We start from the raw sequence: 23,291 nt of genomic DNA on the forward strand, positions 1-23,291 counted from the left end.
CATCTTAAGAACTGCAGGCCTCAGGTTAAGGTCCGTGTTCATGATTCAAAAGTAAGAAACTGGGTAGAAATGGTATTCATGGGAGAGTTTTAAGGCAACAACTACTGCAAAAACATCTTCAAAATACCCAATGAATGGCGGTGGTTGTTTGATGGTCTATGCTTTGCTGCTATGGGACCTGGATGACTTGCAGTGATCGTCCCATGAATTGTCCTCTCTACCAGAAAATCCTGAAAGAGAATGTCTGGCCAGCAGTTTATGCCCTGTAACTCAAGTGAACTTCGTTTATTTAGCAGGACAGTGATCTGAAACGCACCACCAACTAAAAAAATTCAATAAAGAAGAGTCTGCCACAATTCCCCACCAGCACTGTGAAAGTCACATTGCCAGGTATAGCAAATATTTGATTGCAGTTCTTGCTTAGAAGGATGGCAGAACTAGTTTGGTTGCCAATTACTTTTTACATATCGCCAAGTAGGCTTGGATAGTTTTTTTCCCCTTAATGTATGAAATCATCATTTAAAATCTGCATTATATTAACTTAAATTATCTCTGTTTAATATTAAAATTTGTTTGATAAACTGAAACAGGCAAGTATAAAAAATGTTTAAAAAAAAAATCAAGAAAGAAATACTATTTCACAAACTGAAACCATATAGGAGAGGCAGCGTCCGATGGTCCGGAAAGCAGATCTAGTGATGGTCAGAGTTATAAAATTGATGAGCCATACCATCAAGATTTGGGAAAGCATTGTTGAAGCTATGTTAAGAAGAAAGGTGGAGTGTGTTGATAGAGAAGTATAGAGAAGGTCAGAAAGAGTTGTAGTATCATTGATCTGGAGAAACTATATGATAGGGTGCCAAGAGAGGAACTGCAGTGGTGCATTAGAAAATCAGTAGTAGCAGAGAAATTTGTATGAGGACAGCACTGAAAGAGTGGTGAGGTGTGTGGTAGGAGTGACGTAAGTGTTCAGGGTGGAGGTGGTATTACATTACATCATCAACCCTTCTTATTTGCAAAGGTGTTGGACAGGCTGACAGATGAACTCAGGCAGGAGTCTCCATTGTCTAAGGTGTTTATAAGCACCACTCTGATTTGTAGTAACAGTAGGGATGATTTGCAACAGAAGGATAGCAGCAAGTGTGAAAGGGAGATTTACAAGATGGGAGGGATGTATGGTGTGGGGATGGTGGCACTGACCCAAAGTCTGAAGATAGAGTTTGAGGCAAGAGTTAAAAATGCTAAGACACTCACTGTGAGCGATCAAGATGGACAGGACAATTCAATTTTTTTCAGTTGACTTTAGTTCACTTTATATAAGGTAAAAAGCCTACAAAATTTAAAGCGAGTATATCAATATGACAGCTCAAGCAGAGGGGGGGCTCACAGAGAAGATGCATGGATGTGGTGACAGCGGGTATGAAGAGGGATGGTGTAACAAGGAAGGATACTAGGGATAAGGTGAGATGAGAGCAAATGACCCGCTGTGACAACTCCTGAAGGTAGCAGCCAAAAAGTTGATGATTAACAAAACTGTGTTAATGCACGTTTAAAATGAATATCATTTATATAAAAACCACAATAACACAAGTTACACTGATAAGCCTTTTTTATTTTTTATTTCAGAATACAATTTAAAAAAAAGTTTTAAGCGTAGTTCACATTTCTCAAGTCAAACTGAAAATGTATTCAATTTCTGCAGATACACTAAAAACCAAACTGACTTGTGATGTGTGTAGAGTCATTCAAATCCCACGCTTTTGACCTTTCCAGCAATACTATGGACAGATGTATACTGCAAGAAAAACCACTCATCTTTCAATGTAGTATACGTTAAAAATAATTAAGTGACTTGGAGTTCATAGTGAGCTCTGTGATGCATTTAAATTCACATTCAACATGCTGCTTCTCCGGTCTCCCCGGGACTTACTCTGCTTTTCCTTTTCTGTCATATTCACTACTTAAATTAATGATGGAGTCATAATGAACATGGCCAGTTACAAATAATGAGGACAGCAGGTATCCCATTATTTTAATCAATATAAGCCAAAAGATCTGGCTTTAGACTACTAAAAACTATTGGTTTGAGGCGTTTTGCTCAACTCTTAGCTTTGCATGATGTCAAAACTGATATCCAAAATATCGTTATCTCAGGTGTGGCTCTGGCTTTCAGCAGAGAAGCACAACCCACTGTTGTCCTGTTCAAGGGATAGCCAATCAGAACAAAGTTGCTGTAAAGGGCGACAAGCCGATTTCAGATCGTTTCAGACAGTGTAAGCTTTAAGCACCCCTCATGTGTTTAAAGAAGGTTTGTATTAAAAAAAACAAAAACAACTTTAATATGATGTTGTCTTAAGTAACAAAATTGGACAGAAAGTAAAGATGACACGTAAACAAAATAGTTTAGGTTATGTTTGCTATGAAACAAATGGGGAAACGTATCAAGCTCTGAGCAGTAATCAAGTTGCTCAGATCTGTTTTTTTTTTTAAAAATTAATCAGATTAATTTGGCACCAAAAACTGACTTGTAGAAAAATAACAATGATTTTCAACCAGTTGATCTGAAGGATTTTTTGTTACTAGCACACTGAGGCCCCAAAAGTAAGAAATCAAACCATCTCCATTCACTTCATTTTGGTAAAGTGAATTAAAAACTGTTTTATGCAGACATGAACACAGCAGTACACATTTAAGTTAGCTGGGTTAGTTTGCTTTGTTTCTCCAAATCTTAATGTGGTTAGTTGTAAAGTCTTTACCTTACAATTTAAAGCGCCTTGCGGTGACAGCTGTCATAAACTGTCACTATATAAATAAAAGTGAATTGAATCGACAAAGTCAGAAAGTGCTTTAGCCTGAAACATCAGCCCACAATAACCCCTAAGGTCCAGCTGTCAACTATCCTATGGGTACTGTATGGGCTAATGTATTGGCGAGTTCAGTCTGACCCATAATTTATGTTGGAAGCAGTGGAACAGTAGCAGAGCTGAAGGCAGAACTGATCGATTCTGGAACGATGACTTCATTCCCCTTTGTACTGAGGCTGCCTCTTCTCCTTGAAAGCAGCCAAGCCTTCCAAACGGTCTTTAGTTGGTATCACCTTAAAACACACCAAAAGCATGTGAGTAGTAAAAACCATGCACTGTGGCCACTACTGTGTTCTTGTATATATACATGACACAAATTACCCTCCCAATGGTTTTACAATACCCTATTGGTTAGACAGGTTTTTTTCTTCCCTAGCCAACACTCAGAACAAATACACCATCACTCTGTTAATATGTAAAACTGCAGGAATTACAACAAAAAATTGCAGTTGGGGTCATATAGGTATGCAAGTAAAACCCTTTGCACCTGCAAAGGTTAAAACGTGAATGACACAATGGCTCTGCCAGAAACAACAGATCTGCCTTCTGTGTAGTCAAGCTGTTATTTAACTACAGTTGTATATCCAAGATTAATTGGAGGATCTAGGGTCAGTTAATAAATTATTTCAACATTTGATAAAGATACCCAATTCTACTTCTGAAATGAATTATCGTAATGTATGTTTATAGAAGAGCAAAGAAAGAAAAAGAAACCAGACAACATAAACATGAAGAGGTGGATGAGAGTCAGTAAGAGAAACCAACAGTATCATAACAATAAAGTTACAATGATGAAACAATGATTAAGAGATAAACACAAGTCTTGTGGGTTTTTTTTTTTTTTTGGACAAGCCCACACTGGTCACACATGCATCTATATCCATGACTGGCTTATGGCTTGTTTCAGAGACCTCTGTGCTCCTTCCTGTTTTTTTTTGTTTTTGTTTTTGTTTTTTTAAATGGACAGATCTCCAGGTACAAATGTGACTAAAAATCTGTAACATTCCCAACTGCTCAGTTTACTGCAAGAAATAAACTGGCTGGTTGTAATAACAAATAAGACACATCTCTGTCAGAGGTGGGCAATATAGCCTCAAAATGATCTCTTCTACTTTATATAATTGAGATGAATAACATAAGGTTTTCCTGACCCTCACATTCTACCTTTCGTTAATGCCAACAATCTTCAACCTGCACAATCACACTTTTTCATTACTCACTTGGGAATAACAAGCCTCTTCTATTGCCAGACCTGTAGATAAATCCACCTGAAAGGGAATGTGGCAATTCTCAGATAGGGTTGCAATACAGCCAAAAAATATCTTTGTCCACAAAGAGTTAAACTGAAGAGCTTTAAAAGGTGTAAAGTTTTGAAAATGTACATTTTATTACGGAATTACAACAAAATAAATAACCGTAAAGGCACCCATCCACTGACCACACTTACCTCTATCCCCTGGTTAATTGCCAACTTTGCCATCCTTATTGCAATTGGGCCCTGTGGAGTCAAAAAATCAAAAATGTATATAAGTTTTATATGCTATGGTTGAAATGGTTAATATGAGAAAATGTTTCGCTGTTTTGTTTTTTTTAGTCAGGTTGTTTTGCACAAAATGTTCATTTTTTAAAATATGAATGATCAAAGGAAACAAAAATGTATCCTTTCAATTTGGCACTAAACACCTCAAGCCCTTTTTTGACCACGTCTAAACTGCTGTGTTCAGGGACAAAGCCTGAAGAAGGTACAACTGAGCAGAAGCCCAACCAGCACCAGGGTTGTAGTTTTCTTACAAATTTATAGGGTTGTGCACCATAATTTCATCCCCTAGGTCGCATTGTAAGAGCTCTGCTGCAACATGATGAGAGTTCTAGGGGACAACTATGGGTGAAACAGCTTGAACTGAACTGCTCTCACTACATTAATAAAATAGAAGATTTTGCATACCAGCACAATGACCACTCACTATCTGTAATCTGAATCACCGAGACTGTTCACTTTCCCAAAGTCAAGCTGAGAGATTCTGTTTTCAGAGAGGATGAAATCTGGCATGCAACACAAGTGTGAATATTCAGGTATTTAGAATAGCAATTTTGAAAGAGAGCTAAAAATAACAGTTGCAATGGAGTGCTCACATTTCGCAACAAGCAGACCTCGAAGGAGTAGCGTCCAGTTGAGTAAGGGTGCATTGTAAAAATAGGGTCTTGAAATTATTGATACAAAGATCTGCTTATCAGTTACATGATCTTTTTACCTGGGGGTTAATCTCCCGTGCAAGCTCCAGAGCCCTCAAGTAGGCAGCATCTCCACTGTCATTCTGCTCCACAGAATGACTGACAAGACCCATTTGTTGCGCCTGTGTTCCATCAACCACTCGTGCAGCAAAGATGAGCTCCTTGGCAAGAGAGACACCAATCACCCTAGGGAGACGTTGTGTACCACCTGCACAGGGCACAGGAGAAACCTGGATAGGATATGGCCTCACCCATTGATACACTGATACTGCCCTCCATCTGTAGTAGCAATTCAATGTAAAAATGAGCACCTTGTGGAGAAACTATAGGAATAAAGTTGTGGAAACAATCCCCCAAGTTATTTTTCCCAAGGTTTCTAAATCTAATAAGTGCTCTGTCTACACACTACATTTTATAGACAACATAATTTAAAATGAAACTACAAAATTTACAAAGAAATGAAATAAAACATGCTGTACCTGCTCCAGGAATAATTGCAAGTTTAGTCTCAACTAGTCCCATTTTGGCAGTATTGGCTAGAAAGATTAAAGAGAAAAATTATTACTACCACTACTACTGATGTACGCTCTTAACACACAACAATAAAACCACTAAAGTGAAGAACATTGAGAACTGCAACTCTGTTCCATCTCAGCATATTAATGTATTTTAAGAGTGACATAAACTAACCAATCACAAGTGGTCAATCCTGAGGTAGAATTACTACTTTTCTTAGTAGCATTTAGTGGCTTTGGAAAACGTGCAGCAAAATTTCCCAAACACATCGGATTAAGAAAGCATTTATTAAACTTTTTTTTCATATCTTTATTTTTAATGAGACCAATAGTGCTTCAGATCTTCATAAAAGTAAAGCTTAAAGTGCCAAGTAAACTTTAAATTCAAACCACAGTTAAACTGATTTTTAAGTTGGTTAAAATATGTTCTACTGCATGTTTAGCATCCATGTCAGCAGCATGCCATAACTCAGGTTCTCACTCACCCTGGAAGAAGTGAGCAGCAAGGAGCTGATACTACTGGTGAATTTTAGGTCAACACCTATGATTACCCATTTGTCACAAGTAAGGAAAAATCTACTTTAAAGCTAGAGGAATGCTGGAAATACAAAACTCAAGAATTTTACTTTATTCCTCAAAGATGATAAAAGTTGTAAAATGTACTACAAACACATTTCATAATATATATTTGATTTGATTTCCATACATTCCTTGGAGTGTAGCCCTTTTAGGTTTACTATGGGGCGCTACTAATGTCATATTAGTAAACACAGGCACAAGCACACATATTTATAAGCTTAAAGTAAAGTCCTCTGAGTCTTACAGGAAATTCTGATGTCACAAGCAAGAGCCATTTCCAAACCTCCTCCTAAGGCAGCACCATCAATTGCAGCAATTGTTGGTACTGGCAGGCTTCCTATGAAAAGAATGATCTTCTATTAATCAAGGAGATGCACACTGTATTTATTACAGGACTGACCATCATTGGGAACTGCCATATATAACAAAAAGTGAACTGAATTTAAGAAAAGTACTGGTTCAAACAAAATGTATTCACATTACTTACAAATTTTGGTAAATAAATATTGATGAATGTAGGATTTGTCCATAAATTATTTGTGTGCACAGTTTAAGTAGAGATTTGTGCATAGCGCTATTTGTAAATGCAGTCCTTAGCCATTAAATCCACAAGTGTGGCATGAACCTCAAACAACCATTAAAGCACTTCCAACTCAATAAAAAAACAATTCACGAGTTCATTTTGCATGATTCAGACTTTACCTAGCTCTGTAATGAGGGCTCTTGCTTTGGATACAAATGGTCCCACTTCGCTCTGGTGCATCTTGGCCCTCTCCTTCAGATCTGCACCTGCCAATAGACACAAAGGAAAAGCGTTCAGCCAGAGGTAAGTGGCTTCCTGAGGCATACAGCAGAGGAGTGCATTACCAGCACACACAGTTTTGGCATCTGCTACCATTTCTGAATTTAAAGCCGAATTTCGCTCACAAGACCCAAGATGGGTATTTCAGATTCCGGATCATAGTGATGTGGGAATTTATCAACAACTGAAGAATGACAAGTAAAACGTAGAGCATTTTTAATGTTATTATTATTATTATTCCAATTATGGTTCAAAAAGAAAATAGCCCAATTAGCAAGGACAGTATACCTGCACAAAATATACCAGGAACCAAACTGCATAAAATTACACTGCGCACTTTTTTATTCTTCTTGATGTCCTCCACAGCTTCAAACATCTGAAAGACAAAAATGTTTTCCAACAACAACAAAAAATGTCTGTCAACATTTTATAAATTATGACAACTGAAAATAAATAACTTGAAGCACAGTTCAGGATAAACTAGTACACTTAAGAAATATTAAAAGTTTAGTAAAATAGTTTTGAGCTCTTAAGTTTCTACCGAGTGCTTAGGCTCAGCAGATATTTAAAGAGCAGAAGTCTATTTTTCTGTTACTGGGTTATATGAGGACATAAACAACATGGACAGCTTAGTCATAGTTAGCTGTTACTGGTGAACAGAGACAAGTGTGCACTCCTTCCAGATCTTAAACCTGTTTAATTTTAAAACTGTACATCAAGAAAGTTAATTGGTTTATAGAAGTTGTGACTAGAGGAGATTAAGAGTGGAAAAGGAAATTGTAGTATTGACTGGCATTTAGATCTTTAACCACTTGAAAACTTTTTACACTAGATTCACTCACACATGAAAAAAAGATCGCCACCCCTGAGCCACAATGACCTATAACTACATATAATGTATAACCCAAATAGCCAAGCTCTCTGAATGACCTAAGCACAAAGAAGCCTATGTGTAGTGCAGGTAAGTAGAATCCTAGATGAAACTTATGAATTGTATGCTTGGTTCTAACTAGGGATGGGTACCGGTATCCGGTGCCATGATGGCACCGGTTCTGACATAAACGGTAGTAACCAGACCGAAAAGCAGCGCACATTTCGGTGCTTTATTTCGGTGCTTTTTTTTTTTCTTCCTGAGATGTGATACACTTTAGATTCTAGCCAATCATTTTACATTTCCAAAGATAGTAGGCGGGCCCAGGTACGTACGTTCTTTTAGAGCAGAGCTACAGATTAAAAATGCCCAAGGCAAAGCGGTCAAAAGTCTGGCTGTACTTCACAGCAAAAGATGCAAACCCAGCAGCCTGCAACAAGTGCTTTAAGCTGATACTGTGATACTGTGCAAAGGAGGTAACACCTCGAATCTGATGAAACACCTGGCGACGCATAGCGTTTTTTTAAAAGCCGAGAAATGCACCGTATTTGATAGCTTGCTGCGAGACCCCACACCGAGCACATCTACTGCGGGTGTGGTGCCTGTTATCGGACCCGGAGTTAGCAACAACCCCCAAGAACCCGAAGAGTAGAGTCCTGGCCCCTAGCCCTGCCAGTGTAGCAGAAATGATGACGGATGATGATGGCAGCAGCAGCCGTTCTTCTCTGCGTGAGTAGCTTAATGTTGTTCGTGTGTAATTTACGTTGAGTAGGCTAACCACGTTATTACATTAATGCATGTAAGGTGAACTAGCAAACACCGTCGTAGTTACATGCGGCTGTCTTCTTGTTTGATGACAGATACTCCCTTCACTCTGGCCAAAAAGGCTAAAATGACCAAAGAAAAAGTGGAAAACAGTTAAACATGAGAGGTTTTTGGACAAAGTTTGTGTTTTTTCCATTGTTTAAGCACTGCTTCCAGCCAAGAGTGATACCATATATGCCCTATAACTGCAGAAAAGGCTAACATTATTATCTTTTTACAAAAAAAACAGCTGAACATGAGAGGTTCTTGGACCAATTTTGTGTTCTCCATTCTTTAAGCACCGGTTTGAGCACCGTTTAAGCACCGGTTTGGTACTGGTATCGGATAAAACCTAAACGATACCCATCCCTAGTTCTAACCATAATTTAAAAAAATAAAAATAGATTAAAAGGCACAGAGCAATACATACCATTTTCACAAGATTTTTGCTTATGGCATTTTTGGATTTTGGTCGATTTATTCCAACGACGACAATACCTGAAAGATAGATGTGACATCCTGCTGACTGACCAGGCCACACACGTTTATGTCACCAAAACAGAATCGCTCGTATATAGTCGCATCATAGGACTATATAAAATGACTAGAAAGAACATACCAAAATAAATAAAACAGAGTTTAATTGTTTTTTGTTATTTTTAAATAGACAAATGTTCTGCCAGACATAGCCGAGATGGTCAGAGAGCTTATGAACATATTTTTTTTTTTATTTAATTACCAATGATAATTTTTTCGAGAAAATTCGACTAACTTGAAATTCCTCATAATTATTAAACATTATCAGTAAACAATATCAAAACTGCATTCTGTTCGCCTTAAAGGTAAGGGATTATCAAATTAATTTTTGGAAATGTACCTGCATTAAATTAATTTGAACCTTTTCTGGTGTTTTGCTACGGTCTAGGATGACATCATGCTACACAGTGATGTGAATGCCACCTTTTACTTTGACTTTTTTGGAATTCCGTTTCGACAATAACACCAGCTTTCTCCTGACAAACTCGCATTCCAGGTAATGCAGGCTGTGACAAGAACTTACCGCTGTCTTCTCCGTCTAGGTATCTAACGCGCAGGTCATCCTTTGAGTCGGAGCTGTAGTATCGCGTAACAGCACCGTGGCCGTTCAGGCGAGGACAAAGCACGACTCTGTTAGACAGAACATACCGTCTGGAGAAGAAGGCAGCGGCTAGCCTACACGCACTTTGTCGATGCGCTGACTGTACGCGAAAAGATTGCCAAAAGGATCTGCAACCTACCAAGACCGCCATACCGAGGAGCCGTAATGCTGTTTGACTTTCAACTTTGAACCCAGTCACGTGATGAGATCACATGACTTATTTGCGGTCTGCATGGCAGAAAAATAAAAATATTGAATTTAATTCTTAATTTTATTTTATCCGTGTCGCGCGTTGTCTTAATTTATAAATGTGGTGCAAAATATATCACTAATTTTAAAACCCAATAGTACATATGATGAAAATATTTACTCACTTTTTGAACGTGACAATTACACTTGATTCATACGATTCCCTGTTTATATAGACAATAAAAGTTCAATTTAGTTTTATTTGTAGAGGAAGATAACAACAGTTGTCTGAAGGTGCTTTATTTTGCAAGGCAAAAGACATTACAATAACACAGAGAAAACTCCAGCAGTCAGACATCCCTCTTTATTCTTCGTATCCTTTATTTATCTAAGTAAAAAGTGTCATTGAGATTTAAATCTCATCTCCAAGAAAGACCTGGCCCTTAAGTGACAGTGGGACAGTGGGAAGGAAATACTCCCTTTTAAGGAAGAAGTCTCCAGTAGAACCAGGCTCAGGGATTTGCAGCATCTGCCACGACTGGCTGGGAATCTCTCGCTACAGCATTTTGGATCAACTTAAGGCTGTTCAGGGAGGGTTTAGAACAACCTGATAATAATGAATTACAATAGTCCAGGCTAGAAATTAAAAAATGCATGAAGTAGTTTTTCATCACCCCTCTGAGACAGAATGCTTCTCATTTTAGAGATATTGCCAAAAGCAGGAGAGCAAATCATTTGTAACTTGTACTGTTTCTGTTTTGTCATCATCAGCGCAACTTTGTGCTGAACATTAGGGGGGGTTGTCAAGACCTCTGTCTAAATAAATAAATAAATCTGGGTAAATTTCCAGATGATTAAATATGCAACTATTTTGCTCATAATAAGTTAAATGAGTAAAGAAAATCAACAGCCTATTTACGCAAGATAATTCATAATTTTATTGGGGGGGTGATATTGGTTGGGTCTGATTATTGTGGGGTCATAACCCCCCTAACCCCCCTGGAAATTACGCCCCTGATTGCCATGGCTGTGGTAGTTGCAGTATGTGTACTGCATTGAATTCTATGATTTTCACAGATTGAAATAGTACCTTTTATGTTGACCCCCAGCTTCAAATTATCATTCAGGGATTACCCCCACCCCCAGTCCAGACACCCCTGCTTCTACAAAACATTTAATTCACAGTGGGGATGTTGATTTAAAAAAAAGGTGCAGAAGATGTGGAGGAATTTAATATATAAGTGGAATATTTATTTAGACTTTTGTTTTTGTTTGGTGTTTAAATTGGCAACATTTTCTGCTGTTCAAACTTGATGTTATTTAATATTAAATATTAACATTATGGTACAGCTGGCCAAATAACTCTAAGTGGAAGGGGGAATGAAAAGTTGCATGCTAAACTTTTCGTATTCTGTGGATTCAACCCCATACCCCCAATCCAGGAAAGTCTAGAACTGGCTTTCTGGTTAAAAGGTTTGCCCTGAGTTCATGAAGACTCTGGATGTTGCAGGGCTGTCTTGGTTGACATGCTACTGTAATGTTGCATGGGAGATCAGGGGCAGTACCTCTGGATTGGCAGACCTGAGTGGTGGTTCCCATTAGAGGTGGGCGGGCCTTTGTGTTTACGTCCTTTTTGCGCTAGATTCAGAAGCTGCAGGTTTTATCTCTCTCCAAACAATATTGATTGAACCAGCAGCCAAAGACGATCCAAACTACACTTCACATTTCGCTTCACATAAACATTGTCACGAATTTCCTCTTACTTTTGCTGTTTTGCTTCCACCACGATAAAATCACACTTCTTGTAGAGCTCTCTCTCTCTCTCTCTCTCTCTCTCCAAATCGATCATCAAAACCCACCCCTACTTATTACCCTCCTGTCTACTGTGTCGGCCGCTGTCTGTTGTTGTTGTTGTTGTTTTTACTTACTTCTGACAAGAAAGCCTCATTTCTGCTGTTCAATACTGAACAAATTTAAACTTTTTAAAATTATGCAAAATTGCAAAATGCTTAGCTGTGTCTCTAATCAAACTTCTGTAACTTTGCTCTGCTTCACTTCGTTTTTGACTGCACAATATTTTTAAGGTCATCTGCTATAAAAACCCAGACCAGGAAAACTGCCTTCATGTTTTTCTGTTTTATCCTCAGTTACTTTGACACAAAGGCATCTGCTGTGATGCTCACACCTTTGATAAAGTCTCACAAGCATAAAAATATGGAAATGTACTGATAAGTGATCAGAATTATAATATTTCTGACTGTCTGAGGCAAAATGTATTCAATTCAAATCGAATCGAATCAAATCGAATCGTGGATCAAATTGATTCGGGACCTTGTGAATCGGAATCGAATCGATTCTAGAAATCAGTGACGATGCCCAGCCATAGTTCCCATCTTCAGGAAAGGATACTGGAGGGTGTGCGCCAACTATCCTCAGCCTCGCTGCGAAAATCTATGCAAGGGTGCTGGAAAGGAGATTCCGTCCATTAGCCGAACCTCAGATACAGGAGGAACAAGGCTGTTTTCGTCCTGGTCGCTTAACACTGTACCAGATCTTTATCCTCTTGAGGATACTTGAGGGAGCATTAGAGTTTGCCCAGCCCGTCTACATGTGTTTTGTGAACTTGGAGAAGCCATTCGACCATGACCCTCAAGGTGTCCTGTGGGAGATGCTTCGGGATTATGGGAAGTCTGGCCCGTTGCTACGGGCCATACAATAGTTGAAGGAGCTCGGTCCGCATAGCCAGCAATAAGTCAGACTTGTTTCTAGTGGGTGATGGACTCCTCCAAGGCTGCCTTTTGTCACCAATTCTGTTCATAATTATCACAGACAGAATTTCTAGGTGTAGTCAAGTGACAGAAGGCTTTTACTTGAGTGGTCTCAGAATCTCATCTCTACTTTTTGCAGATGGTGCCGTTCTGTTCACCTCATCAGGTGATGGCCTTCAGCTTGCACTGGAGTGGTTCACAGCCTAGTGTGAAGCAGCGGGAATGAGAATCAGCACCTCCAAATCAAAGGCTATGGTGCTCAGCCCGAAAAGGGTGGAGTGCCAACTCCAGGTCAGGGACGCGTTCCTCCCCCAAGTGGAGGACTTTAAGTATCTCAGGATCTTGTTCACGAGTGAGAGGGGAAGGGAGTTGGAGATCAACAGGCGAATTGGTGCTGTGGCTGCAGTGATGCAGACACTATATTGGTCCATTGGGGTGAAGAGAGAGCCGAGTGTAAAAGCGAAGCTCTAAATTTACCGATTGATCTACATTGCTACCCTCACCTATGGTCATTAGCTTTGGGTAGTGACCAAAAGAACAAGATCGTGGATACAAGCAGCGTTAATTAGCTTTCTCCGTGGGTGGCTGGCCTCTCCCTTAGAGATAGGGTGAGGAGTTTGGCTATCCAGGAGGGGCTCAGAGTAGAGCTGCTGCTCCTCCACATCGAAAGGAGCTAGTGGAGGTGGTTCGGGCATCTAACTAGGATGCCTCCTGGGTGTGGTGTTCCGGGTATGCCCTGGTGAATGCCCCGGATGGATATTAATTAAACTTGTAGTTGGATATAGTATGATTAGAATTAAGCATAATTAACTATTAGCAAAACTGCATTCAGATAAACTCTGTTTTAACACTCTGTATCACTTTATTGATGAAAAGACTGGATGTTAAGTACTTTTATTTATATTTTGGATAAAGATAAGCCGTGGGATCTTAATCTCTTTGACAGTTCTTATGTTTGATTAGATCATCTGTGTTTAAGGAGGAAAATGTGAGACCAGGAATATTGCACATATAATTTTAATTAAAAATAGTTACTTGTTCTTGTAAAAGCTGTGTTTATGTTTAAGCTCATAATTATATGGGCTATGAGTATATGGGAACACTGGGAACACAAATCACACCCTGCTTGTAGTACATTGCCTACCTGTTCAAAACTCTTGGACCAAAAAAGGTCTGTTATGTCAGAAAAAGTAGGTGAAGTTACACTTGTTCTTGAACTCATTGGAAAGTTAAACTCATAACTGAAAATTCTACTTTAAGAGTCCCTTAAGTTGAAAACGTATTTTGTGTTTATATAGTGTTTATATAAAATTACACATTAAAGCTGTAACAATTATGTTTCTTATTGCAGTGATTTCTCTAAACCAGTAACAAACAAAAGCAAATGCTAAATCCTAACTCAGATTATTTTAACTGTACAGTTTTTAATCGTATGATGATTTACAAACATGACTAACCCATTTCTTTTGGTGAGTGTTCTGTATTCCCAATGGCGGTATGCTATCCACACAGTTTCAGCTTGAATCAACAACTTTTGGAGAATTTTTCTCTTTGCTGTTCTGTCATAAAACAAAGGGACTGATGGATTTTAGGCATTCTTAATACAACTGAAGAGGTTGGTTTTACATCTAAATGAATTTGCTACTGTAGCATTATTTTCTAGTGTGTTTCCTAATCCAGCCATATTATGTGAAAAGAACTAGAAAGTCTTTCCTCACTGAGTAAAAATAAAAACTGAAAGCCACACTTGGATGCTGGGAGATCTGACTTATGGCAACATGACTGCCTAATGATTGACCTAATACTATAAAAGAAAATGGACATAGCTGAAAATATAGCCAAAATATTATTTTCACTCACAAATATCACATTTAGTATTAGCTTCAAGAAAGAAAAATAAAGAAAGAAAGCATATGCAATTTAATGACAGGACATTTATTGTGAATAAGAGCTCACATTACAATAAAGCTTGAGGCTGCTGGAAAAAAATGAGTTATGATTATCATTGTTGGTATATTTCCAACTATGGCATAATATGCACATACGATGTATTTGAAATAAAGTGAATTATTTGACATGATACCAGCTATGTTTGATTTAACTTGGTCATTTATATTAACTATATAGAAAGTCACATAGTAATATGTGACCACACCAATTTGCTACAAACAGCAAACAAGGCATATATGATGATGATGATTACTGATGGCTCTGGATTCTACATAGTAACAGAAACTTTAGGGTTGAGATACTTTCTTCCATAAACTGAGCATTGTGTAATTCAAAATATTTCAAAGCTTTGTAAAATCCAACTACAGTCCTGTCAAGGTTAAGGAAATTTACAATTCTCCAGCAAATGTCACTCACAATCTCGCTTTAACCAGCAGCCTGGAAAGTTTAAGTAATCAGCAAAATAATGAAAAAGCAAAACAAAGTTTGGCAAACAGTGAAACAGTGAGTGAAGCAGAGCCTATTTAAAAGTTGTACTAAAGTTTGAGTCAAAATCTGTATCATTCTTTTCTTAAACTCCAATAGGGATGTGGCTGTGTTTCAGCCCACTGGTGGAAGGTTGTGACAATGTTATTGACTAAATGTTTAAGCCTCCAGTGCTGTTAAATGAATATTTAATGTCAATAAGCAGGGTTTACATTATCAAAAGAACAAGGCTGAACACAAATGCTCTCTTAACAATCTGTAACTTTCAAACCAATTCCTCAAAATAATTCTGAAAAGAAGTATAAAACTTTCATTCACTTTAAGGAAGTTGTTAATTTCCTTAAAAGAAAAGTAATCTGGCACTACACAAACATACAAACCAATAATATGACTTAAAACATTAAGAATTTCAGCTTTAAGGCAAATAATGGCCAGGCTGCTCCTGGCCACAAATTTGACAGCAGGGGGGAGGGCTGCTGTTAACAACTGGAACATTTTTTCAGCGCTACCAAAAAAAAAAAAAAAAAAAAAAAAAAAAAAAGCAGCGCTCAGCAACAGCAGGTGCATATCAATAGGCAACGCTCTATGATAGCAATCATGAACAGTTTGGACTCTTGAAAACAAACAAACCAAAAAAACCTTTCACTCACAATGTTTTACACAATAATGTCTATAACAAATCTTTGATTAACAGTCTATAGCAAATTCTCAAAGTACCCAGAAAATCCTTACGTAGGCTACTTATGCATGTGATCCTATTTTACTTTGCAAAACATGGAGGGACATGATGCTGAATAATTTGTCATGTACAGTTTAACTTTTATCAGTTTTCACCACTCTGCTGCTACATAGACTAGTTCCAATTACCACTTCAACATTCCAGTCTTCTCCACTGTTCACTTCACATTAAATAGCTTCCTGCTTTGTTAAATGACATAAAACCCATCTGTTAATGATGTAATTTAACACAAAAAATGCCATAAAGTGTTGGTTTCATTAAGTTTGGATTGGAAAAAGCCAAAGTACAATGAACTGGCATTATTAAGTGAAATAACCTTTGTAAGAGGAACAGGAATATTATACTAAATTTATCATATGACAATGTGGGTAATTCCATCTCTCCTCAGCCTTTACTGGAAAATAGCCTGGATACACAAAAACTATTATTTGTGACTCTAGTATTTTATGAAAACTCATTTATTTGAAAATTTACCAAAAGAAAACATTGTTTAACCCAAATGTCCACACAGTGAAACAGCAAATATAATGGAAATGCTAAGCATACAATTGTCATTCAGAGAAACTTCCTTTTGATAATGTCTCATGATGATCAGCGACGCTTTTGGTAGAATCTATTCCAGGTACCTGTTCTCTTTTTGAAGCGACTGCTCTGGGAGACAGGGTGCCAAAGCTCTGTTTTACATACCAGTCTTCTGCATGCAAGTGTGCATAGGAAGAGTCTTTTACATCCACAATGGTTTTGTTTGACACGGGGCTTGAGGACTCGTCATTACTCGTGCACCCACCCTGCAGTGTCATTGTGTGGCTTACATGCCATTGCTCAGACTGCTGGCTCCAGTCTTGCATGTTGGTGACCTGTACTGACAAAGGGCAGTGAGAAGCCTGTGTGCATCCAAAAGTGTTTTTAGTGGCCTGGTAGCATTCTCTCTCTGAAATACTGACAGGAGAAGAGGACTTTCCAGAGGATTCGTATTCGGGGTCGATTGCCTCCACTTTGATTTGGACGGTTCTGGATTTAATCCGCAGTTTATGGGGTAAAGCTGAAGAACTACCATCTGGCACTTTATGTGTGGAGACAATGATGCTTCTTGGGTCTACTACAGATGGCATCAACCCTTTGGGGACCTGCTGCTCATCCTCACCATCAGATGATTTGCTAACTGCGCCATCATCTGAGCTCCTGGGTGAGTTACTAGATGACCTCATGATCTGCATGAATGATGCAGACTGAGTGTAGACTCCAGACAAAGGGCTGGCTATGCCAGGTTTGTAGAGTTCATAGGGACTACCTTGCTCTTGTCTATAGCTGCCATTCTCTCCCGGTTCCTGCTTGACCTCTGCATTCCTGCAGACAGTAAAGCTACCCTGAGTTGCGGTAAATGTCTTGGGCATATGAGGTGAATGCCTGATGACTGATATGCAGCTGCTGCGCAGGTGAACAGGCTCCTTTTCTTTGCTGGTAAAACCCTGGCTAGCATTGGGTGGAATAAACATTTGGTGGAGGTTAAGAGTGGCGGAGCTGGATAACCGTTGGACTTCTTGGGCATATGCTGTCGAGCTCACCAATCCAAACTTCAACTTCAATGACAGCAGCTCAGCCTTGAGGGAGGCATTTTCCTCGCCAAGTGCTACCAATTTGTTCTCTAGCACCATATCATTTATGCGTCGCTTCTCCCTTGAACGCTTGGCTGCTTCGTTGTTTTTACGACGCCTCTCCCAGTACAGGGTGTCTTTTTTTTCCTCTGGGATAAACTCCCTTTTCCTACGACAAGCAGATTTAGCCTTGAAAGGAAGTGCAGAGATTTTGTGGCTCAGGAGGTCTCTGTTGGTCCCTTGTAAAGCCACAGCCAGGCACAGGGCATCCTCTCCACTGTAGGACTGATTGGAGTCCACTTCTTGCTTTATTGATTGCATATTATTACTGTTTGCTACTGTCAGCATGCTAAAAGATCTTTAACTGTATACCATAATGCTTGTATCGAGCAAAATTAACTGCCACATGGAATTAATCCACTTGAGTTGAAGAAATCTGTGGAATAAGACACAACAGAAATGTTTTCCGTCAGTTTAGTTGAAACAATGTCAAATAAGTTACCACGATACTTTAATATTTACCTGAGCTGATCAAAGATTGTATATTATCATCCACTTAAAGCTTATTCAGATTTTTGTGCTCTACACATAAAACATTAAGGCTGCAATTATGAGTCCAGTATATTTCTGAAAATACATTTGTAGAAGAGTAAAATTTGGTTAATAGGGAGAGTTAATATCAAGATAATTACTTTTTAGTTTTGTTATTACCATTTCCTAATTTCTGTCAGGGAAACAAAGAAATCTTCATTAAAGTACAAAAAAAACCATGAAGAAAACATGTAATCATTTAACTTTCAGAAACTGGATGCCTTCAACAGACTTCAAAATTGATGCTGTGTAACAGATAAATATTTAAAGATTTCATTGGTGAATATCATCTTATTTACCAATAGCCTGATACCAGTCAACAAGGTATATCAGTCAGTTCCAATGCCTGGCCGATAAATTGGTGCTTCCCCATGATTTACCTTGATTAAAATTTAAAGTACCAGTTCTTTTGTACATGCCAAACTTAGGAAATTGAAGTAAACAAACTTTTTTATTCAGGAGAAAAATGATGAAAATAGACATAAAGGCATGATATCACAAAAAATGAGAAACACGAAGCCTGTAACCTGAATAATTTCTTTTGAATTAGTCTTTCACACTCACTGCAGCAAACAGTGGTATATAGAAGAGGAGCAGAAAGAGTTTTAATTAGAAAAATTAATGTTTAGGGTGTGATACAGTTTCCTCAAATGTTTCTTCTTGACTCTGTGCCCTCATTTTGTCCTTGGCTTGGGTCTACATTTAGGAAGAGAGAGACATGACTAATAGGTCACAGACTTGTGTACACATTATAGTCTGGTAACTTTCAGACACTAACTTTGTGTGTTACAATTTGGTCTCCCACTTTTTAGAAGCAAGAAGGCGCTGTATCCTCGACAAATCCATTTGAAATACAGGAGAAATATTTCTCTTTTCATTTACTTGAACCCCTTACGCAGTCTACTACAGATTTTATGATGCCGATGTGCAAACCCCAGCTGGCGTTGACGAACACGTCCTTTTGTCTTTTTTAACGAGGCAACAAAACATCATGCCTAAATTTGGATCATACGTGATTAAAAAAGGTGGCGATGTTATCGCAACGTGCAACACTTGGAGGGTGGGTCCTGACCGAGTGTTTGCTACTGGTTCAGTCGCGACAAGCAGTACAGAGCGATCGACTCGGCGTTCCAGCACCGGGCCGTCAACGCGTCCTGTTGCCCCAGATTCCTTCATTGTGTCGGTATTATACAATAAGCCCCGCTCCTGCCCTCCCGAGTGCCAGCAATTTCTATGTCTGGTGCAGATATTATGCAATGTTTGCCTGTGTGGCAATAACAATACGGACCAGTGATTGCTCTGCTCTGCGTCCAAGTAAATTAGCTCTAAAATTTTCCACATGTGTTAGATAGCTAACACTATATGTAACAGACTTTACTAAGACAATGTGGGCATTCAACTCTGTACATGACATCATTGCCTTCCTTACTCATGACATTGGCGGCTGAAGCGCGAGGTCCATCTACGCCCTGAAAAGTAAACTGTTACAACATTACAGAGAAGAAAGCGTTACTTTGCTGTCCCGACGTGGACTGACACATTCTGTTGTCCACACATCGACAGAAGCCACAATGCTTTGATAATGTTTAGTAGCCACATCACATTCTTGTGTTTCAACACAGTGTTGCAATCTATGAATCACTGCTACTGGTAGGCCCGTGTGCCTGAATAAAATTAAACATCTATTATACCGGTTATAACTATATATTTTTAAAAGCACACACTCGAACGTGAGCTTTGCCGCACTTTTAACTTGGAAACTACCGAGGCTGTTATTACATTTAAAATAGGTTTTGTGCGAGGACACACAGAAGGTAGCCAGCTGACTGAAATATAAGCTAGCTAAACGCCGCTGTGATTTCTGGGCGTGTGAACAGGCACCATCCTCTACAAACCTGTACAACGCTTAATGTTAATCCCAGACATTTAATATTAACCGCAAATCAAAACTGTACCTTTTCTATCACCTGCTTGTGGGGATTGGTTTGGTTTTCCACCGCGTATGATGCACAGAGAAGCAGCATAGGTTTTCCATCAGCTAATAAGGAAATGATTGTCAAGAAAATCCTACAAGTTATAAAGTACTTTGCTCTCCTCCCTTGGCTTTTTCCTTTCAAGGTGGCTAGTGACTCATGGATCTGTGTTAGTAGGTCAGTGGTTGAGTGCATTGGCAGCGTGAAATTAAATGACAGCTACTGCATCCAATCGGCACGCAGCATTTTCTAACTTTAGCCAATGACTCTTGGCTTCGCCAGAGCTCAAATCTTATTTAAGAATGTCTGTCGTCATTCACAGTAGGAGTGAAGCATTTGCGACAATCTGCTCGCAGACCGTGCTCGGATTTGTCCTCATATTACGAAAACAAAATATTTCCGATGTATTTATTGCTCATACTACTCTTACCATGGCATAAATATGCACATTTACTCCCAATAATGTTGCAAATAGGGTGTACACTTGTAAAACATCACAAGAAGCTGTAGAAGCTCCGTGCTTCTAATGTTTACGGTTGTCACATTGGTTTATATTTATAGTCAAATTTAGCTACTACATAATTCACACTGTTTACGCACTGTTGCATTAACAGACTTAGGCCATTCCTTGATGTTCTGTTGTCTTTTAATGTAGGTCTAAGTCTGTTTTAATTTTATTTCCACTGCTGAATATATGTCTTATTAACGAATTTAATTTTAATTTTAATACTGTATATTTCATTTTGAAATAAAATTAAAAGTGATTTTAAAAAGTCTATTTCCAATAAGGAAATAGTAGTAAATACGTGAAAAAAGATAACCGAGGTTAATACAGTTAATTTCAGCTGTTTGGTTGTAAGTATACACACACGTCAGTCCAGAAGGAGTGTTTTTTTTGGGGGGGGGGGTGGAGTCTTGTACCAGAACATGATCAGCTGCCAAGACCTGACTGTCACTATACATATTCTATTTGTTTGTTTGTCTAATGTTCTTGTTGCACTGCTAAATAGGCTGTAGCCAACATAATTTATAAAGGGATTTAAAATCTAAAAAATTGCTGCATTATTTTACCTACTCTTGTTAAACTCACTTTCCTAAAAACTGATTGCAGCTTCTAACTTGTGACGTAAATGTTATGCCTCAAATTTATTTCACATCATTCATGGGAGATATGTTTGATAAATGAGTAGTTAACAAGTCGCTGCTACCAGCTTAATCAATTCATTGGGGCGACCTGCGTGTTGTGTTGCATTGTCTGATTTGGTCATAGTGTGTAAACACCTCTAGAGGCCACTGTTGTATAGCTGCTGCAAACTGAATGTGCCCGTACCAGTGGTTATACTTAAAATGGCAGCTGCCAGGAAGTCTCTTTGGAAATTTGTGTTCGCCCTTTATGAAATACATATGTTGTATTACAAGGTACTAACGCACCCTTGCATTGGTAAAATAAATTCTACTAGAATAGCTGATACTCCCTTACAGAAGATTTATTTTGACCTTTCTAAAGCCTTCTTTAAAATTTAGAAAATAAAATGAAAACAGGCATATCAAAAAAAGCCTACTAGAAATACTACTCTGCATTACATCCTAACACTTGGCTAAATCCTAATATGTATTTCTGGTTTAATAGTTTATTACACTAAATGTGATTATGCACTGAAAAAAAACATGTTGGGTTTAGATAATTCAATAGTGGACATTGGTTGCACACAGATGTTTTGCTTTGGCAGGAACTTACACAATTGAGTTGAATTAACCCAAGTTATTCATATTCAATAAACCTGTGCAATTTGTGTTGATGAAATATGATTGAAACATGTTTTGGTGAAGTAATTTGAGCTCTTGGATATTTTAATCCTTCACAATTTTCACACTTTATTCCAACACTATTCAGTAACTTTTACCCAAATACTATTTGGTCACTGAAATACTATATGTTATCTTCAAATTACATGTTGGTATTATATTCCAAATACACAATTTTCCAGTGGAGGCCTTATAACAGATTGTATTGTTCTCTTCCAAGATGGTTGCCAGCATCCACTTTCAAAACAAAAACGCTAATTTCACTGCAGTGACAGTAGGTAAAGCAGGGGTCTCAAACTCACGGCCCGGGGGCCACTTGCGGCCCACGTCACCCCTACTTGCCACCCCTACTGTTGACATGAAGAAAGGAAATACAATTTGGTCCTTGAAGTTAGTTTTTGTTACGGGGGATTTGTTGTTGAGTGCAATTTGAAAATAAGTTGTTTAAAAAGCAAAAATGTTTTAAAATGAGGGCAATATGAGCAGAGAGTAAAAACATGTTGAGGGATTGGCTGTATTAGTTCAGTGAGAGAGTTATATGTAAAGAAAACAATTTTCACTAGCAGTCAAAAACTAATATGTTCACTTATGTCTGCATTTTTATTTTGTTAAATATGGACAAAGTGCTTCCACGTGTCTGGCCAGAAAGAGAGTACCTTTCCTTTTTATTTGTTAGTTCAATAAAAGGTTTCAGTTAGTTAAGAGTGAGAAGTATTTTGCATTCACGTTTTTGTCTTGTTATATAATATTTGAAACTTAAAACAAACAAGCAAAACACTACATTTTCTGAAAGATTTGTGTGTGTTTTCTTGTTTTTTTGTTTTTGTACTACTTGAACTCTAAAGTGGCCCTTGAATGACATGACAATACCAGCAGTGGCCCACAGCTCATTTAAGATTGACACCACTGCTTTAAGGTGTTATTATGTGGATATGTTGGTTTTATTTAGTTGCTGTCAACAAGTGGAAGGTAACCTAATGAAGCCTGTTATTTCTTTCTGTGGCTCAGAAGTTCGAAATTTCAATAACAGTGTGTTATCCAATTACTCAGATTGTCAGAGGAGTTCACATTTCCCTATATACTCGATTAAAATACCCCATCTTCGATTCATCCCATACAGGTCACCCTGACAACACTGAGCAGTCCCTTCAGTGACAGGCTGCTGCACCCACAGTGTGCAAAGGGGAGATTTTGGAGGCCTTTCCCTCCAGCTGCTGTCAGACTGTACACTGCACAACAGCAGTGAATGTACACCACATATGAACACAGTGGGGTCTTTACATATATCAGTGTACAATACTCAATACCTGCTACTATTAACACCCAAACACTGCACTATGTTTCATTCTTCTTCTACTAGTAATCTGTATAATTGCATCATATATGTGT

At 38.4% G+C, this 23,291-nt stretch overlaps 2 protein-coding genes across 3 annotated transcripts; both read right to left on the minus strand.

Moving 5' to 3' along the window:
• Positions 1-1,591: 1,591 nt before the first annotated feature.
• auh (AU RNA binding protein/enoyl-CoA hydratase) lies at positions 1,592-9,989 on the minus strand. Its single transcript, XM_063477750.1, has 10 exons — positions 9,728-9,989; positions 9,098-9,165; positions 7,281-7,368; positions 6,893-6,979; positions 6,435-6,527; positions 5,576-5,632; positions 5,117-5,304; positions 4,312-4,362; positions 4,085-4,132; positions 1,592-3,097 (listed from the first exon to the last, which is right to left on the minus strand). The coding sequence occupies exons 1-10, from the start codon at positions 9,954-9,956 to the stop codon at positions 3,020-3,022; spliced, it is 987 nt and encodes a 328-aa protein (XP_063333820.1). The 5' UTR covers positions 9,957-9,989; the 3' UTR covers positions 1,592-3,019.
• Positions 9,990-15,746: 5,757 nt separating this feature from the next.
• nfil3 (nuclear factor, interleukin 3 regulated) lies at positions 15,747-20,233 on the minus strand. Of its 2 annotated transcripts, none has more exons than XM_063480517.1 (2): positions 20,091-20,233; positions 15,747-17,968 (listed from the first exon to the last, which is right to left on the minus strand). In XM_063480517.1, the coding sequence occupies exon 2, from the start codon at positions 17,878-17,880 to the stop codon at positions 16,489-16,491; it is 1,392 nt and encodes a 463-aa protein (XP_063336587.1). In that variant the 5' UTR covers positions 17,881-17,968; positions 20,091-20,233; the 3' UTR covers positions 15,747-16,488. The 2 variants fall into 2 exon arrangements, with proteins under 2 accessions (XP_063336587.1, XP_063336586.1); XM_063480516.1 differs by having other exon boundaries at positions 20,079-20,233.
• Between the last annotated feature and the right edge of the window lie 3,058 nt (positions 20,234-23,291).

Source organism: Pelmatolapia mariae, linkage group LG7, assembly GCF_036321145.2.
Source record: "Pelmatolapia mariae isolate MD_Pm_ZW linkage group LG7, Pm_UMD_F_2, whole genome shotgun sequence".
Classification (NCBI taxonomy): Eukaryota; Metazoa; Chordata; class Actinopteri; order Cichliformes; family Cichlidae; genus Pelmatolapia; species Pelmatolapia mariae.

Excerpts from the sequence above, each read along its gene's own strand:
- auh (XM_063477750.1), bottom strand. The coding sequence starts at position 9,956 with ATGGCGGTCTTGGTAGGTTGCAGATCCTTTTGGCAATCTTTTCGCGTA. Across the intron at positions 7,369-9,097 it reads GCAAAAATCTTGTGAAAATG|ATGTTTGAAGCTGTGGAGGA; the intron begins GTATGTATTGCT and ends TTTGTCTTTCAG. Across the intron at positions 5,305-5,575 it reads TGCAATTATTCCTGGAGCAG|GTGGTACACAACGTCTCCCT; the intron begins GTACAGCATGTT and ends TGCCCTGTGCAG.
- nfil3 (XM_063480517.1), bottom strand. The coding sequence starts at position 17,880 with ATGCTGACAGTAGCAAACAGTAATAATATGCAATCAATAAAGCAAGAA.